The sequence below is a fragment of the Vipera berus genome (genome assembly GCF_964194415.1).
Source record: "Vipera berus genome assembly, chromosome: 2".
In the NCBI taxonomy this organism is placed as follows: domain Eukaryota; kingdom Metazoa; phylum Chordata; class Lepidosauria; order Squamata; family Viperidae; genus Vipera; species Vipera berus.
The window spans coordinates 181677456-181696474 of NC_138203.1; the positions used below are offsets into that span (position 1 = coordinate 181677456).

At 36.1% G+C, this 19019-nt stretch overlaps 1 protein-coding gene across 4 annotated transcripts in view; it reads left to right on the plus strand.

The window, feature by feature from the left end:
* Positions 1-19019, plus strand: part of PRKACA (protein kinase cAMP-activated catalytic subunit alpha) — an 84344-nt gene that overhangs the window by 5305 nt on the left and 60020 nt on the right. Inside the window, exon 2 of one of the 4 annotated variants that reach the window (XM_081319526.1) lies at positions 3640-3747. The exons of the other annotated variants lie outside the window; for them this stretch is intronic. Within the exon in view, the coding sequence (XP_081175652.1) occupies positions 3735-3747 (13 nt within the window). The 5' untranslated portion in view covers positions 3640-3734. The remainder of the gene's footprint in view (positions 1-3639; positions 3748-19019) is intronic. 4 annotated transcript variants of the gene reach the window in all.

Below are 19019 nucleotides of genomic sequence, written 5' to 3' on the forward strand. Positions count from 1 at the left end.
GAGAGCTTTTAATTTGCCATTTGAAGACCAAGAGTGTTACAATCAAATCTTCCTTAGGGAAGCATTCCTTAAGGTTTGGCACCACTTAAACTTTAGGGCATACGTGGTTATCTTTATACAGATAATAATAAATGCAGCTTGAAAGAATTGTTTGTGATTGATTTATGCATATTGTAAATTATTCCCATGCCCAGTATTCCTGAAAGATAATCTATATTTGTTGCATATAATCATGTTTTACAGTGTTTACAAATTATGCAAATGTAATTGCCATTTGTTTTATATAGTTTTCACAGGTCTTTTGGTAGTGCAGTAAAATTTACAATACGTTTATACTTTTTATGGCTTCAGCAGGCTTTATTATCCAAGTTTCCGAGTTCAGTTTTGATACTTTTAAAGATGACTACAAACTGCAGGCTGAAAATTTGATTTTAAATCTAAAGGATATATTTCTTGGTTTACTAGTCTTTATACTCAATCTATTCTGTGGATCTTAGTGCTTTTGTAGCACAGTGAGCCTGGGCACTACAGGGACCAATATCTTATAGAAAGTAAGTGCATCTCTTCTTGCACACAAAAATAACTTTCTCCTTCTGTCTTTCCTCACAATGTTATTTTGTGCTATACTGCAAATATGAAACCGGGCCACATATTTTTAACTTGTTTCCTGAATAGGTTCATATGTACCAGAAAGAAAATTGCAGGACAGAGCAAACACTACCTTCTGTTTTTCATCAACCCAGCCTTTTATTTGATACTAGGTAGCTATGGTATTATTTACTTGTGATACAGTGGAGATCCAGGTTCAAATTCTTGGTAAGGAAAATATTTGAATTTCTTGGGAAAACCCAGTGTTTCACTCTATCTACATCACCTCCAGGATTTTTCTGTGGGAAAAAAAATAGTGCTCATTACTTCTCCCTTTCAGGGTCTTCCTTCCAGCCTATTACTGGTTACACTAGGTGCCAATTGATAGGCAGAGATACTCATATTTTTCTTTGTCAGATCTTTTGTAGTATAACAGAAAATTCTTGATTCTCCCTCCTGCATCATTAGCTAAGCTGGGTGCTGTTAGCAGAAGTTCCATATTTCTCTTCTCAAATAATACTTAGATTTCACCTGAACTTTTCCAGAGATATGTAGATATTGTCAAAGTAGCTCACATCAACATTTTCACTTTCCTATTTAATTACAGCAATAAAATGCTCAATTGTGAAAAGCTGTTGCTCTCCAGATATGATGTTGTATATAATAGAAAATACAAGATACTATTCCTATATTTACCCAAAAGGAAGAAAAACCTGAATAGCAAGATGCTCATTTAATATTAAATCATTGCAATATTTTCAATTTCAGTATGCTATTAAAAGTAAATTTTAAAGCATTAAACTTTATTTCAAATAAATGTAACACTAAAATATAAACTACACATTTTTTGAACAGATAAGAAACATACAGCATAATTTCATTAACTGTGGTATAGATTTAAGACAATATTGAGATTGATTTTATGTATTTCCTGGTAAATAACATTTTGGAATCAAAATGGTTGCTTCTCTCTCGATTAGTTTCCATCCATTGCTTCTTGTTCTGCCTTCTGGTGCTTTGAAGAATAGTCTTTGAATAATCCCTCTTCTTCTAGCACTGTGTTGGCTTTTTTGGCAGCTGCAGCACACTGTTGACTCATATTTAAGTGATTGTTCACTAGGACTCTGAGATCCCTGTCACAGTTACTACTATTGAGCAAGGTACCGCCTATACTGTAACAGTGCATTTGATTTTTCTTGCCTAAATGTAGAACCTTACTTTTTTCACTATTGAATTTCATTTTGTTAGATAGTGCCCAATGTTCAAGTCTGTCAAGATCTTTCTGTATCTTAAGCTTGTCTTCTGGAGTGTTGGCTGTTCCTGCCAGCTTGGTGTCATGTGCAAATGTGATGAGTTCCCCGTCTATCCCCTCACCCAAATCGTTGATGAAGATGTTGAAGAGCACTGGGCCCAGAACAGAGCCCTGGGCACCCCACTACACACATCCCTCCATTGAGGACCAGATGCTGAGTATGGTCGGTCAGCCAGCTATGAATCCATCTGGTGGTGATGCTGTCTAACCCACATTTTTTTATCTTTAAAGTAGTTTGTGGTCTACTTTATCAAATGCCTTACTGAAGACCAAGTAAATTATATCCACAGCATTCTTATGGTCCACTAATTTTGTCACTTGGTCAAAGAATGCAATAAGATTTGTGTAGCACGATCTGTTTTTGACAAATCCATGTTGGCTCATAATACTCATCTCACATGATTGCACAAATAAAATGGTGGACAATACTGTATATGCCAGTTTCTGGAGAAAGTGTCAGATATGAAAAGAGCGCTCATCGCTGGTGAATTTTTTATCAAATTCAGGTAACTTATTATCTTGTTATGACATGCTGATCAAAGCATGAAACATCAACTTTATAGTGGGGTCATTGTGAGTTTTTAGAGATGTACATTGATGCTGCCATTAGCTGCTATCGAGGCAACATTCAGGTATCAGCTTGTTTTGCTTTAAAAGGAATGTATAGACAAAATGCAAAATCAGAACACTAAGAATAAAGAGAAAGCAACCTTTGGGTATTCCAATGCTAATTCAAACATGTAAGAATGAAGATTCTAAATAAATAGCTCTTGAGAGTTCATTAAAGAACTTCCAAAATTTTGTCCCAAAGAAATCACAACTCCACAACAAATATTGAGATCATTAACATCACTCCTTTAAGTGAACTCAAAAGTGTAATTTCACATGCTGAAGGTAACATATCTTCAAAAAATTAGGACAAGTTTAGGGTTTTGACATTAGAGGTAAAAAACATTTGGGCTGAGATAAAAACTAGTAATGAATCCAAAAACATTTGAGAGTAAATTTTGGTAACCAGTGCTTATCAAAGCTAGCTAAAGCCATCTATTTCTCTCCTTTTCTTCAAGTAATGAACACCTAGTATGTGGTTCTTCCACTATTGTTGCCATGTATCTTTACAGTAATCATGTGAGTTATATCTAGCTTATATATCTTCTTGAAAATTTGATTTAAGTTTCCCTAAATCACTGCATTTGTTCTCTGTGCAGTTGAAATTCCTGACACAACTGAAAAACATTACTATAATCAGCGCTTTAGGTCAGTGGCCCCCAAACTTTTGGGCACCAGGGACCGGTTCCAAGAAGAGAATTTTTCTGTGGACCAGAGAGTGGTTTTGCATGCTGCCTTCATCCTGTGGATGGGGCTACACTTATTTGTGCAGCTAGGGTTAGGGGACCCCTGCTTTAGGTGACCAAATTAAATAGTTAACATGCTAGGCAATTACAGGGGCCACTAATTATGAAGAAATCCATCCCCCTTTCTCATCTAAATGAAAAAAGTCTGTTAAGTGCATAAATACAGGCATGTATGACAAGTTGCCCATTTTGGTCACACCCGTCTTTCTAATTCTACAGAGATGAGTGAGAGCTAGAAGTCAATGTGTTTTAGCTTAGATTTCTTAGAAATATGTGGTAAAGCAAACAATATGGTATCGGGGGGGGGGGCGATACGGTCCATCTCATTTTGTGTGCCCATAGGTCTGTGTGTGTGTTTACGTGTTTCCCTTTTTGCTCCTGAAGTTGGTTTCTTAGAGCACCAGCAAGCAGTTAGCCTGGATTGACCCTCCTGGGGAGCCGTAGGCGAGTGCAGAGAAGCCACATTCCAGGCTGGCAAGATGGATGCTGGAGGTGAGGAGGAGTAACAGGTTGCTTGGTCATGTGAGGGTAGGCCTGATGTTTGTGAGGAGGCCAAAGGAAGTATATTGTAGCATTATCTAGTAATGGGTAATTGTGGTCATAAATGTCCTGGGAGGGAGGTTTGATTGGAAATTTCCACATTACCATGAGGTGGATCTAATCTGGGCCCAGCAAGGAGTTTAGGAAGGTGAAGAATGGTTTTTGGGAACTGACTTCCTTCTGGTTTGTACAGACTTGTTTTTTTTTTCTAAAAGGTAGGCCTCTTGATTTATACAGTGCCACACAGTTTAGCTTACTATATCTTATCTTATTCTTTCTTATCTTGTTGGTGTCTATGGACCTGCTTCTGTGCTAAATTGGAAATTATATTAATTCAGCTTTATGTTCTTTAATGGAGATGGGATGTTACTGTTTTGCAGTAGCCTGCTTAAGGAGCTAAAACTGTACAGCAGTGAACTGTTCTCGGGATATTCTTTCTGAAAGCGGAGCATAGCAAACAGAGGCATTCAAAATCTTAATCCCACTTTTTTAGAATATCAATAAAGATGATTGGGAGGCAAGTGCTAATAGTTCTGGAGACTTCATTAGGTCAGAGGTGACTTTGTGAATCTCCTGTGTTTTTAGTAACCCTGAGATTCACTAGCTAAAGTTAGTGTAAAAGACTTAACATTAAAGAATTTTGAGTCTAGAGGACAGCCTGGATTGCTGAACTGTCCTTGAAAAACCAATTTGGTTACACGATTGTCATCTATACTTTTTCATTTCAGAAGTTTGGAGGGTAAGCTATTTTGTTGAAGTAGTTAAAACAGCTGAAATTATAAACTTTCAGAGCTGCTGCAAGCTATCAGATATCTTATCAATAGAAGTGATCTATTTTCTCTGCATCTACCATTCTTTGGATGAAATAATTTTAATAGTGATCTTTCTGAAGGATATTGTTAAAATCTAAATATTTTATTTGTCCCCAAGTAAGTAATTACGTTTGTGTGTGTGTGTGCGCGCGCACACACACACAAACACACATATGCATTTGAATTTTAATACTATTTAGAGGGAATCTGCTACAAATCAGAAATTAACAATGTTTGGATTTGAACATGAATTGCAGGAACAGTTCCATTGTGATTGCAAAAATATTGCAGTAAAAGAATAGACTGCGAAATTTTAGTTTATTCAGAAATGTGTGATATTAAATCAGATTTCTCTGGAAAAAGGAGTAGTTTGGAATTACAGTATTAGCAAACTTAAACAAATTACATAATTAAAGAACAATGGCATTAAGATAATAACAATTCAAAGAGGAAAAAAGGTGCTACTTTCATAAAACAAATGTTTTATCTTTCAGTGAGTTTTTGGGAAGTGCTTCCTTTATTGTGGATCATCTCTGTTCAATATAATTTCATGTGAGTTCAAAACAAATAGCTCTTTCCCACTCCCCCTCAGTTACCCAGCACACTTAGAAAGCAGATGGAATAAATGAAAATACATATATGACTTCCAGAACAATTGAAGCTGTCTTATATAACTCTTGACTTTTTTTCCTCTATACTAATGCAATATAGTATAGATTATTTTTAGTGTATATATGGATATATAGTATACAAAAAATATTACACAGTAAGTTTTCTGGCACCAAGGTCCACAAAAAATACCTTGTTTAACTAAATGTCATAAACTAATGTAGGAATATTTATTATATAAAGTACAACTGATGTAGATTTTTAAACTGTTTAGTATAACTACATTATTATTATTATTGTTGTTGTTGGGACTTATATCCCGCCCTATCTCCCGAAGGACTCAGGGCGGCTAACAACAATAACATACAATAAATACAGAAATTAAGATAAAATTAAAATTAAAGGCCTCTGTACAATAAATTAAAATTAAAATTAAAATAAATTAAAAATTAGAGTTAAAAATTGTAAACATAATTAAAATCCCTGTCAGTCCAGGTCAGCCAGGTGGAAAAGGAGTGTTTTGAGGCCACGGCAAAAGGACTGGAGATCTGGGGCCATCCGAAGCTCAGGGGGGAGCTGGTTCCACAGGGCTGGCGCTCCCACAGAGAAGGCCATTATCTTGTAATTATCAATGTAATGCTAGAAGAAATATAAATATATGAGGAAGTATTGCAGAATGTTAAACAGTTGAAGAATTTGTATACTTCAGTATTCATATAGAACAGGGGCCCCCATCTCCCGGACTGGTATCGGTTCGTGGCCTTTTAGTAACCGGTTTGGATAGCTGGAGGTGAGCGGTAGGCAAAAACGAAAATCTTCATCTGGGTCCACTTCAAATGCGTGGAAAGAGTGAAACATAGCACTATCACTACATTATCTGTACATAATATATTACATACTATAATCTTTATTAAAAGCTTGTAATTAGTAAATATAATTAAAGATATTAATTCAGAACATTATTAAATACAATCTGTTTTCCTCTCAAGTCTTGATCATCAAGTGTGATGAAAAGATTAAAACATTTGGTGTAGTGAACGATGTGTAGGAAGATAGGTTGCTCTTACTATAGTTTCCAATTGTACTGTACTTTGGTCCTGTTCTGTATAGTCCAGCCACTAGAGGGGGATATTATACATTATTTCCAAACACGCTATTCTATTAAAGATTGCTTTTCCAGTCCCAGATTCTGTTCACTCAGCCCTCTTTTAATGAGACAAGCTTTGGAGCATACATTTATTTTTGTTGTTGCACTTTGCTTAATCTTAACATAGTTATTGGAGACAGAGAGAAAATTAGTGATAATTCCCTCTGCCAGTATATAAAGTATATTTTTCAGCATCAGTCATTAGCACAGTAGAAGCACTGAAAGAATAAAAATATTTGTACTAAATGACTTCAGACATTCCAGTGAGTGGAAATGTTCCTACTAAAGATGTCAAGTATGCTGATAAATTAGAAAATATTCACGCTGAGAAAAGTAAATAGATTGATGTGACTCCAAGGGCAAAAATATAGCTTTGCAAGTATATTCTTAGAAAAAGGTTGAAGTGTAAACAAGGAACAGAAAGTTCAGGAAGTAAGCTTTTGGTTAGCACTGCAGCCTGGCACACTGAATTTTACTTTTAAGAACAAATAATGTTTTTGTTTAATATGTAAACTTGAAACTATGTGGACATTGAATGTGAGGTGAGGCCACAAATTGGATTAGTCCAGCTTGGAACTGAATCTTCCCTCATCAGTCAACAAAAATAATGGTTTCCTGCTCCTTCCTATAAGGAGAAAAGATATAACATATAGAAACATACCACAAAAAGCAAAATATACATTTTCTGATTTTTTATGTTGCAAATTATTGTAATATATTAAGCGTAAATTTATTTTCATCATTGTGAGCAGTTATGCCTTTTGCTGTAAATAGTTTGTTTAGATTCTGACAAGTTCTGCACACTTTGGAAACCTATTCCAGGAAAGGATACAACTTGCTACAGCTGTTTATTGATGTATTTGTAAACCTAAATTAACTGTGCAAAATGTATTATTTAGGTTTGCAAGTAAGCTTCAGTGATGGTTAGATGCAGTATGTTCTTACTTATAATAATGATTCCAAATATTCATAGAAAAGCAGATAAACTACAGTGTGCTATTTCTTATAGAACAACACATCCTTAAAGGAATGCATATTAGTAAACCAAATGCCATATACTGTATTTGGTTTGCGGTATTCTGACTAGTATTAAATATGCTTCTCATTGTCAGATCTTTGAAACTAGTTTACCCTTAACAACACTAGTACGCTAGTGACATTAAAAAATCAGATTTAAACAACTGAATAGAAGGCAAAGCACCCCGACTTCCAAATTTTCATCTCAGGTTCCTTTTACGTTGAATCACTGCAGCACTTGGCATAGGAAATCTGTGCTTTGGATAAGCATTTTGAAAAAGTTTCAGGGTAAGTATTCATTAATTTTGATACCTGTTTTAGGTATCTTTAAAAAAAAATCCAGAAGCCTTAGTTTAGAATTGCTCACCAAATCTCTGAATTCTAAAGCAGTACTATATTACTTCTTCATTTATTTGCTAAAGTCACGTTGTAAGCACATATATGGTAATGCAATAAGCAAAGGTTGCCCAAAACATATAACAATCCTCCAGAGAATATTGACATCTCTTCTCCTGTGATGGTGGCAATGGTATGGAATATTGATTAAAACCATTTCTACACTTGACTGCGGTGCTTCTATATAACTTAACATTTTTAAAACTAAATTGAGAAAAATTATATTTTTCCTACTGTTAAAGCTTCCAGTAACACTTCACCTGTTTCTGAAAATATGTTTTATATGCTGCAAAGAAACCTTTATTTGGAATGTCATAGTATATTAAGATGAAATTTATAGCTGTGTACTCCAGTCCTGTTCAATTGTTGGACATCAGTGGGTAACAAATTCCAAAGATAGTTTCTTAAATTTTCTTTAAAGATATTTTCATAAATGTAGTTTTGTCAGGCATGAAATATAAAAACAAGTGGCTGATTTTGCCACTTCTGCAGTTAATGGTGCATGTGCATACTCATGACTATTGATTTATGGAGGACCGCTGGTCTTCCAAACGTATCCTGTTTGCGTATTTCATCACATTCCACTGATGAAGCCAACAGCAAAGTTTCAATGGGATAGCTGGTGGTAGTTGTCTGTATCAATTTATGTCATACTAATTACTATTATGCTTAAGTAAATGAAAGGAAAATATTGGCTAGGTTTTCTTTCAGCAAGGCTTTGTTAATACATTTCTTTCCCTGCTGTTTTTAATGTAATTTAATGCTAGTGTTTATTTGATTTGTATTCACTGTTTATGATATTCTGTTTGTTCTAATGATGGGGATTTATAATTTCTGAACCACCTTATTAACTTATATTCTGATAATGTTTTTCAATGTATGGTAACATTTGTAAACTTCTACACAGAGGCTGCCAACCTCTAACCATATTAATTCTTAGAATATTCCAGGCTGATTACATTTGCCATTTTCTGCTAGATCATTGCTTTGTTTTAAAGAAAAAAACAAATTTGGAGGAATTCTAATACCCAGTTTACATAATTATGTAAAACATTATTACATAATGTTTTATTGATTATTGGTTGAATTGGAAGATTTACGCCAATGAGAAAAATCTTATAAGTGATTTTTTTTATCTTAAAATGCAGTAATTTTGCATTGGGATGCCATGCTACCAGATAAGTTAATCCCATGGTGTGGTATATGAAGAGTTTTTACAGCACATAAATTTTAGAGTCATAAATTTCCACAGCTTCCTACCCTGCATGATTGTACAGGTTGAGAAATTATGGGAGTTTAAACTTACACATCTAGCAAGCAACAGAGGTAAAGGTAAGATAAAATGGTTCTGTAGGCTTAATACCCTGTAATTTAGCTAATATAGAACTAACTGTTTCTGACAACCTTTTACCAACTGAGCTAATTCCTATGAAATCTGGAAATTTCTGTTTACTAGCAATATCGAGTATTTAGTTCTTAAAATCTGCATTGAGATTCATGAAGGTAAATTTAATGCATATTTTTTCTCTCCTGCCAAGATTCCAACTGGAATTTCTGTAGCATCTGTAGAAAAAGGGCTGTTGTACAGTTGAGAATGAATTTCATATACATTAAGGCATAATTTTAATTATTTTGTACAATCAGTTTTTTAAACAACTTTGCATTTTTAAATTTTATAATATCCATTTTTATCTCATCAGAATTTATGAAAGTAACACTATGTTCTTTAGTAGTAATTAGTGATGTTCTTCAACAATTTTACTAAATTTAGAAAATATTTGGCTTAATTCTCTTCTTTATAGGAATTTTGAGGGAGAGCCTAAGATTAGAGTTTGCACGTACCAATACTTGGTAATGGTGTTGTTGTTGTTAGTTGCAAAGTCGTGTCCGACCGACCCATCGTGATCCCATGGACAATGTTCCTCCAGGAGGTCCTTTTTGTACTGTCCTTGGGGTTTTCATGGCAAAGATACAGGAGTGGGTTGCCATTTCCTTCTCCAGTGGATCACATTTTGTCAGAACTCTCTGCTATGACCTGTCCGTCTTGGGTGGCCCTGCATGGCATAGCTCATAGCTTCATTGAATTATGCAAGCCCCTTCGCCACGACAAGGCAGTAATCCATGAAGGGGGTAATGGTGTAGGAAAGGGATATTTTTTATTTCCTCCCAAACTGATTATATATCTAGTTGTTCCAGTTTAAGTAGCCTTTCTCCAGGTAGATTCTTGCTAATCTTCTTGTATGTCCATAGCTGGAGTGATAAAATAAAATAACCCTGTAGAAGCACGGGAAGTCAGAGACTTGCTGAGAAAGCAAAGCTTTTTAAGGATTATTATTCTGTTTGTCCTACTTGTGTCTCACTTCTTGACTTATACAACCTTTGCTTTCTGCTGTTCTAGCTCAATATATTCATTCCAACATGATCATTAGAAAAATACTTTAAGCTTTTGTGCTGAATCCACCAAAGATTTACTTCCAAGAATACACAATTTTTTTTAAAAAAACTAATGAAACTTTACCCTTTTTTGGAAGTGAGAATGCATTTGTTTTAATGCAACCAATTAAGATTTCTAACTCTTTCAGCTAAGAAACTTGTATCGTCTGTTGTTTTTCCACACTTGAACTCTCTTTCTGCATGTACGTCAAATTCTAAGAGAGGAATTGGTGGTTCCCTTATTTTACATACTTGACTACAAACTTGCTTTGCAGTTTTTCCTGTAATAATTTTATCAGTATATTTTATTAACATATAAACTAATTGATTTTAGTAATATTTTGAAATTTGTATATTTCTGTCAGTGTTGAAACAAAACCGCAAAGGTTTCCAGAAACTGCTTGCTAACCCATATGACTTTTATTTTCTAGATATGTCATGTTCTTTCATCACCTTACTTGGTTACTCTAATCACTAGTCCATAAACAGAATTTTGCAACAGTCTGCCTATCTCCTGTCAGAATTAGTTAGTATGGTCTCTAGTTTAGCCTATGGCTGTGTAGATATTTCTGGGGAGACTTGTGTTCTGCAGTTTACCTATTCCCTGTAGTACAATGATTGGGGTGTAGTGTATAAAATTTCCTCTTGCAGTTGCAAACTAAGTCTGTTTGTAAAGATCTGAAATTGAGTGTCTGTTGCTTTAAACTCTTTGAACAAAGTTGGCATCATGCCCAGCCACTTCTTGCTTCAAGGCTGTCCCTTTGGGTGTTTTTTTTTCTGAAACAGTACTGCAAAACTACTCTGCCATTCTGCATGCTATCCTTGTCAAGAAGTGCAGCCTTGCTATGCAGTTTTTAATCACAAACTAATTCTGTGTTGGAGATGAGGGGGAATATCCAATATTGGAAGAACTGATCTTGCAGCCTGAATCTGGATCAACTGTGTGTTAACTCTCTGTAATCTGGAGGTGGTAATATGGATTCTAAACCCAGCAGTCCTCAAAATACATGGGAAGGTGACTCTGAATTCAGTTTCCAGTTTTGGACCCAACTTTTTCTGTGGATATATTTGTTTGGTCGGCTGGTCAGTTATATCTTTCGTAACTTCAGAGGGCTAAAGTAATGACTTCTTCCCGGCCCTTTAATCAGTTTGGTCTTCAGATTTCTACTGTCATATTTAATTATCATCTTTAATCTGAATCTTATTTGGTAAGCAGTTTTTTTTAGAAAGGGACACCTGCCTTATACCTTAATCTTTTTCTCTCCCTTCCTCTCCCACCCATTATTCTCTTTTATGGATGACTTTATTTAAGCATGGTTTTTAAAGCTTGGGGATATGATCAAAGCAACAGATTGATTTCAAAAGCAGGATGGCATCTTGTATTTGATTAGTTGTTGCACATTCTGGATTAGAGATACGTACATACATTAGGGATACATGCTTCTGTTTACTTCCTTGTAAGTTCTTTGGAATTGCTTGGATATTCCAAAAGTTGTGGTTAGCACAACTGCAGTTAAGCAGTTTATATTTCAATTTAGCATTTAGAAAAGGAAATTTCCATCTCTAGAATGTAGAGCGCCGAAAGAGATATGACCTTGAGCAGTCTCTTAACTTGTACTTGTATCTTATGGGCTGCACCAGGCTTTGTCCCATCTATTGCACCAGTTCTTTGTTTGGGACTGCTGTTATTATTTAAATACCTCCGTCTGTGAAACTAACTCCTGTTAAAGAATTAACTCAATTTTTTTTTAAATAGGACTTCCCTATCTGATGAGATCCTTATTTGCCCTGCCTTCAACTCAGAGCAAATGAGATACAAAGAATCTCTGAGCTATTTTAAGCCTTATTGCGTGACCCTCGATCTGGCAGACCTCCCTTTTTCTGTATTAATCAAATCTGTCTGCCGCTCTCCCTCTGACCAGCTGTACAACTGATCAAGCTTCCAATATGGAACGGACTATAGTGGAGCCTTTGTGGGCATAGTGGGGGGGGGGGGTTGGGAAAATCTGGCATGTTTATGGATGATTGCCCTAGAGAGCTATGTAGCTGTTGCTGAACTGACACGAGTGCTTTTGTCCAGGGAGGTGGGTTTGTTGGAAAGTCTGCCCTGGTTAGAAGTTGAGAGCTATCAGTTCAAGCCAAATGTCTGTATCCGTCAGCTGAGGGGGAATGTAAAGAGCTTTGCTGGAAAGTGTGTCTGCTCTCCAGTTGCTTCCTTTAGCCTCCACTTCACAGTTTGGGACAGGGAAAACACCCTGCTTGCCTCTACCAGTGGGTAAATAGCAATGATCAAAGAGAGCGCTCTCCTAAATCCTGACTGAGCTGCCAGATTACGTTTGCTCCGAGAGCAGACCAGGAATGACAAAAGAATTACTGATAAAATTAAGAGAAACATGAGCTATGGAGCTGAAATAAATAGTCAAGACTCCAACAAGAACAACGGGTGTAAAATGTCAGCGCTACAGAAACTGGAGAATCTTGCAGGGCGGATCTTTTACTGGGGGCCGTGGAGTGATGCAGGAGCACCAAGCTCCGGAGAGGCTGTCTTTGAATCAGAGCACACTGCTGCCTGGAATAAGCAAAGTGAGTTGACAAACTGAGCATGATTTCCAAGGGAGTGGGAATTGATGCAGTTTCCAACAGCTCTGCTCCTCAAGTGAAGCTTTGGAGACGTTGCTGCTCTTTAATAATGACATGTGGAGTACCAGTATTAATTACTGCCTGAGTGTGGAGCCGAACATTAAAACAGGCCTCTGATCTCTCCCAGTCTAGCCCATAAATATGGATAGCCCTACTGTGGGGGCCATTCTGGCTTTAAATATGAACCACCTCATTCTCTATATCAAATTACCAAGTTTTTAAAGGTAGGCAGGCTACTTAATGACACTAGAGCTTACTGTTATGTGGCATTTTATTCTAAAACCCACAGGACTTGTTTGCTCAAGTTTAGTCATCCTGTTACTAGAATGTAGCTGTTATTGATTCAATATTCTAAGAGTAATCTGCATGGAATATGAAAATTCTGATTCAGATAAATATATAAATAACTTGCCAGGTAGCAAATGGACAACAGGCCCCAAATATGTGTTTCCAAGTAGAGGTGATAAGCCACTTGTGCATTGCCATGACAGGAAAACAAAGATGGAACTCTGTTTCATGTACCATTTTCTAACCTAAATTTTCTCTGACATAGTAAAAATGCTTTGGAAAATGGGCAGATGGGTGAAGAAGTATATTTGCTTTTCATATTTCTACTTCCAGTTGTTCCCAGTCAACAGCAGCAATTCTATAATGGCCTCTGGCTTGTGTCAATATGTTTCTGAGAATATTGCATGTTTCTGGTTATTTTCCATTCATTGGCAGACAAACCATTTTTAAGTAACAAAAAGTAGCAAATTCTTTTTACCCTTCAATATCTCAAGCGTTAATTCCTACCTTGATAACTAACCTTTGGCCTCTTCTTACCTGCCTTGTAAGTACTTTATTGTGTTTCAATCTGAGTACCTACTCTGATTTTTTTGATACAGTAATTTCAGTTCACAGCAGATGGAACACCATGCAGATGTAGCCTTGATGGTGTCCTTTGTCATCCAGGACTGAAGTTACAATTTTTATTCTTAATTTTGTTTGAAATTGTACTTCATTTATCTCATTGGCTCAATCTTGATTCCCAGAGTAGCCTATCTCAAATGATGGGATAGTAGTAGGTACTAGGCCTTACAATGCCTATGCTTTATTCACTGACTCCTTTAAGTAGGAAGGAGTGAATGCTAACTTTGATGCTCAAACATGTTTAAACAAAATTGTCACAACAAGGTTTTTTATTGCCAGATTTCTTGATCCTTTAATCTTTTGGCAATGGTACCTATTCCTTTCTGTATTTGAGCCTGTTGTACATGAAAAACAGGTTCAGAAAGGGAGGAGGTCATGTTAGGCAAAAGATCCAGGAATAAATTTTTACTGAATCTAGGGATACGAATTAAAAAAATGTGATTTCTAAGTGTGCCTTCTGAGATAATTTTTATCTTCATTGCTCACTTATATGGCTAAGGTTTGACAAATTGTTATGTAATTTCATTGATGTTTAACAATTAGGCAGTTTAGAAGTATGATATATTTTTTTTCTTCTTGGTTCTTAAATTCATTGTAAGTTCCCTCAACTTAGTGTATTAAACTCTCTTGAGAAAAATGTAATGCTATGTCTGATTGGTTCTGATACCCCTTGTGAAAATATTATGTTGGTTTTTCGTGTGTGTGTACACACACACACACACACACACACACACATATAAAGTTTCCCCCGCACATGTGTGCTAGTCGTTTCCAACTCTAGGGGCCGGTGCTCATCTCCGTTTCAAAGCCGAAGAGCCAGCGCTTGTCCGAGGACGTCTCTGTGGTCATGTGGCCAGCATGACTAGACGCCAAAGGCGCACAGAACGCTGTTACCTTCCCACCGGAGTGGTCCCTATTTTTCTACTTGCATTTTTACGTGCTTTCGAACTGCTAGGTTGGCAGAAGCTGGGACGAGTAACAGGCGCTCACTTTGTTACGCGACACTCGGGATTCAACCCGCCAAACTGCCAACCTTCTGATCGACAAGCTCAGCGTCCTAACCCACTGAGCCACCGCATCCCTATACACACACATATATATCTATATCTATATCTATAACTATCTATCTATCTATCTATCTATCTATCTATCTATCTATCTATCTATCTATCTATCTCATATATTCAATTCTTGATTTTTTTTTCTTTTATTTGTTGGCCCATCTGGCATTCTATAAATCTAGCTTCAAATGTATTTATTATTTAATTAATTTGTATCGCTGTCCATCTCTAATTCACTTCTGGATGGGTAACAACAGTCAAAACACCATAAAGCATATATCAATTAAAACAATATAAACATAATTGACAGCCTAGCTGGAAAACAAAACAGCCAGCAACTCAATGTAACTATTGCAGGAGGTGCCATACATTTGACATAATCATGTCTTTAAGATCTTACAAAACTCCAGCAGGGTTGGGGCCAATCCAGTCTTCTGGTAGGTTGATGTTCCAAAGCTGGGTATCATGACAGAAAAAAATGTCTTCCTGGGCCCCACTGGTTGAAGTTGCCTAGTACAGTGGCCCCCAACCTTTTGGGCACCAGGGACCAGTTCCGCAGAAAGAGGTTTTTCCGCAGACTGGAGGGGGTGTGGTTTTGCGTGCTACCTACATCCCGGGGATGGGTCTTCACTTGTTTGCACAACCTGGTTTCTGGCATGCCACAGCTCAGGGCTGGTCCATAGACCGGGGATTGGGGACTCCTGGTCTAATAGATGAGAAGCAAAACATGCCTTTCCTGCCAGATGTAATGTGGAGGGGGGGGGGGTTGATATAATTGGGGGAGAAAATCCCTCAAATAACATTGTCTTGTGACCTAAGACAGTTAAAGGCTAAACAAAAATACAGAGTTTGTCATCCACCTAATAGTTACTATGGAAAAGAGAATAAGATTGTACATGTAGCCCTGTACAGGTAGCCCTTGCTGAGAGCACTTGGAACTAAGAACTATGTTGCTAAACAACAAAGCCATGAGGCATGACATGATATAATGGTGCTGACTTATAGTGGCAGTTCTGGCCATCCGGTTGCCATTGTTAGGTGAATACCACATGGTCAAAGCATCCTGTGGCACATGATTGCCATTTGCAACCTCCTGTCAGCTTCCCCATTGATTTTGCCTACTGGAAGCCAGCACTGAATGTTATAAATAGCACTCATGTGACCACAGGAGAAAGTGCTGGCCACAACTATAAGAAAATATTGTAAGTATTCCCTTGTTTGGCACTATCATTGAGCGAGTGGATGTTAAATGAGAACTACTGTATATTCCACAATCTTTTAAGATTATAGGAGAGATTTAAGCATCTCTTGTATAGGGTCAGGAGGACATATATTTAAAGAGTAGTTGAATTTCTAAAGCCAAGTATAAATGACTTCCTCTGTTGATCATTACAATGTAGCATTAGCTGCCCCATTTGTTTCTCCACATCATCTTAAGTCTCACCAGAGCCTCTTTATGTTAGTTATACAGTGCAGATGTCAAATGTATGATGTCCAAGTTGAGATTATCTTGATTATTAAGGGTTTTTAGATAGTCTTTTGTCTTCTCCCTCAAAATAGAAGTTGCACATACATATTTAAAATTATGAAAAAGTTGCACGAAGCAACTAATACAACACTTTTATGAAAAGTTATCCACGGTGAAGTATGATCTGTCTCCTTAACTTTTTATATAATTTATGTTCCAATGTTTAAGCTAGTGTTGTTTTCCAATCTTGGCAACTTCTAGATGTTTGGAAAATAGTTGAGTGGGAATTCTGAAAGTTGAAGTTCATGATTGCCAGCATTAGGAGACACTTGATCAATAAACTATTCTATTCTATTGGAGATGTGTTAAGTGACGGGAAATGTGAGCAGGTACTTTCTGTATTTAAACCTGCATGCATGGAAATTAAATGTATGATTCCTTATTTTAAGAGATTAAGAGGTAACTTTCAAAGAAGCAAAATCATAGATACTCCTCAGACTTTTTAAATCATTTGCCAATTCTAGAATTAAATCATCTAATGTTTATTTTAAAAGACTTTAAATTCATTTTACATCTGTAATACCATCTGTTGCTTAATAAAATCAACATGACCACTTTAGTATAAGTTCATGAAATATTTTGTACACAGCCACACAAACTCCATATCATTTCGTAGTTTCCCTCAGTCATCCAGCCAGTCAATTTTGTCCTGCATACTTTATAGGCATACTTTTTTCTTTTCTTTGAAAGCAAACAACTCCACCATCCCTTTCCTCATTGTGCTTTGGTTGAGGGAAGCATTTTATGTCAATGATAATAGGCCTGAGTCTCCCTTTGCAAGGAAATGTGGTAGGAATATATTACGGTACATTTTCCTGATTTTTTTTAAAAAAATTGCAGATCTTTTGGGGGGGGGAAATACATTCCATTCATTTGTATACTTCTCTTTCATGGTGTAAGTTTACTTTGCTATTTTGGTAATTGAATTTACTAACTGAATTTATTTTAAACTATTTCAAAAAAATTATTTGGGGACTCCTTATTTCAGCTGTTCACCCAACAGATCTACCAACCTCTAGTGAAAATCAGCATGAGATCAAAATCAGACCCTGAAAGCTTCTTCCTTCCTTTTGTGATAATGGCAATATGCCTCATGATGCTGGGACCAGAAATACATCTTGCTTTTGCATTTGAAAGTTGTGTTACACTGCTTGTCTTTTCTATGCAGGAACTGTAGTGCCCTGATAACCTAGGTAAAAGACTTCCTGTTGCAATTGAATAAAAAATACTTTGGGGTAAGTAAAGGGTAGTAGTATATTCCATTGGAGATTTATTTTTTCCCAAAATTTAGTTTTTCCATCTTTTTGAAATAAGATTTAAAAAAAATCCTTGGAGGAAAAAATGGAAAAATCTAGGGTTTCTTTACTCTATATGTTGTTGTTCAGTAGGTATATTGAAATGTTTCAACTGAGAAAACTTTGGATTTTCATTCTTAACTTTTTAATGGGTAACTAGCTCAGTCTCTTTCCCTCCATTTTGCCACATCTTTTCCAATCATCTTATACTATGCTGTGTTCATAATACTGAATAATGAAGATACTTACCGGTAATTTCTAACCAAGTGGCTCTATATTCAAGGCTCTTTTGTAGCTAGAGGTAAGCTAAGTAGGGGGTCACAGCATTTAACAGTATTTAATCAACTTGAGATATTTGAAAGGATGAGCAGAATTGGATTTGGCTAATACTTTAATTAGTCTTCGGAAAAACCCATTTAAAATGATGGTGAACCTTTCCATCTGGTACAAGAAACAACACTGACAAGTTCATTTAATCAGCAAGAGTTGAGCTTAGCTTAAGGAAGTTCTATCATTAAAACCGCATAAAAGTGATATTTTACTCAGTGATTTTGAGCCGAATCAGTGTCTGATTCCAGTTGAGACATTGGTGTTAGGGACATGGACACTAATTCTGTTCTTAAATTTATTAGGGTCACAATGTCCTATGCCTTTGAGAAAATTGTCCTGTCCTTCATTTTTTATGAAGCTGATGTATCATGGCTGAGGGTTTTGACGGTAGTAATTCACTGTTAGAAATTGAGGGTACAGTAGTTTCACAGACAGGAAGAATATTTGAAATTAAACTAACAAAGATTCTAGTTTGAAGAATTCCAAGCTTCTCTGCCTTTCCTGGTCTTAATGTATTAATTTGTTTATTTATGCACAGTAACATTGGTGGTTGAGGACCACACGATATTGCAATCATAATATCGATGGGGCTAGGTAAATTTTCTGCCTTTTCCATTTTTTCTGATGTTTTAAAAATAAAATATATATGTTAAGCCTATTGGAGGTTTAATTCATTTACGACTTCACTGGTTCTGAAAGAAAATTGTGCTATAATTATTCAGCTGCAAAAAAGCAGTTAGGACTGCATGTAGGCCAGATGTTACCCATCTTGAAGCAATAATGAAAATATTAATTTTAATTGTATGTCTAACAAATACATTGCTTTAAGTTTTATTTAAGTTTTACTTTCTGTGTTCTATTGTATACACAGGGTCATAAAATTAAGCTTTACAGTGGCTTGTTGGGCATCCATGAATTATTTTATTGTGATAAACTTGGCATACTAGTTTAGGTGATCCCTTATGACACAGTTTGTTAGTTCCAATGTAAACTATGATTATATAAATCAAAAAGTGACCTTTAAAAAAAGGAAGGCAGGGAAAT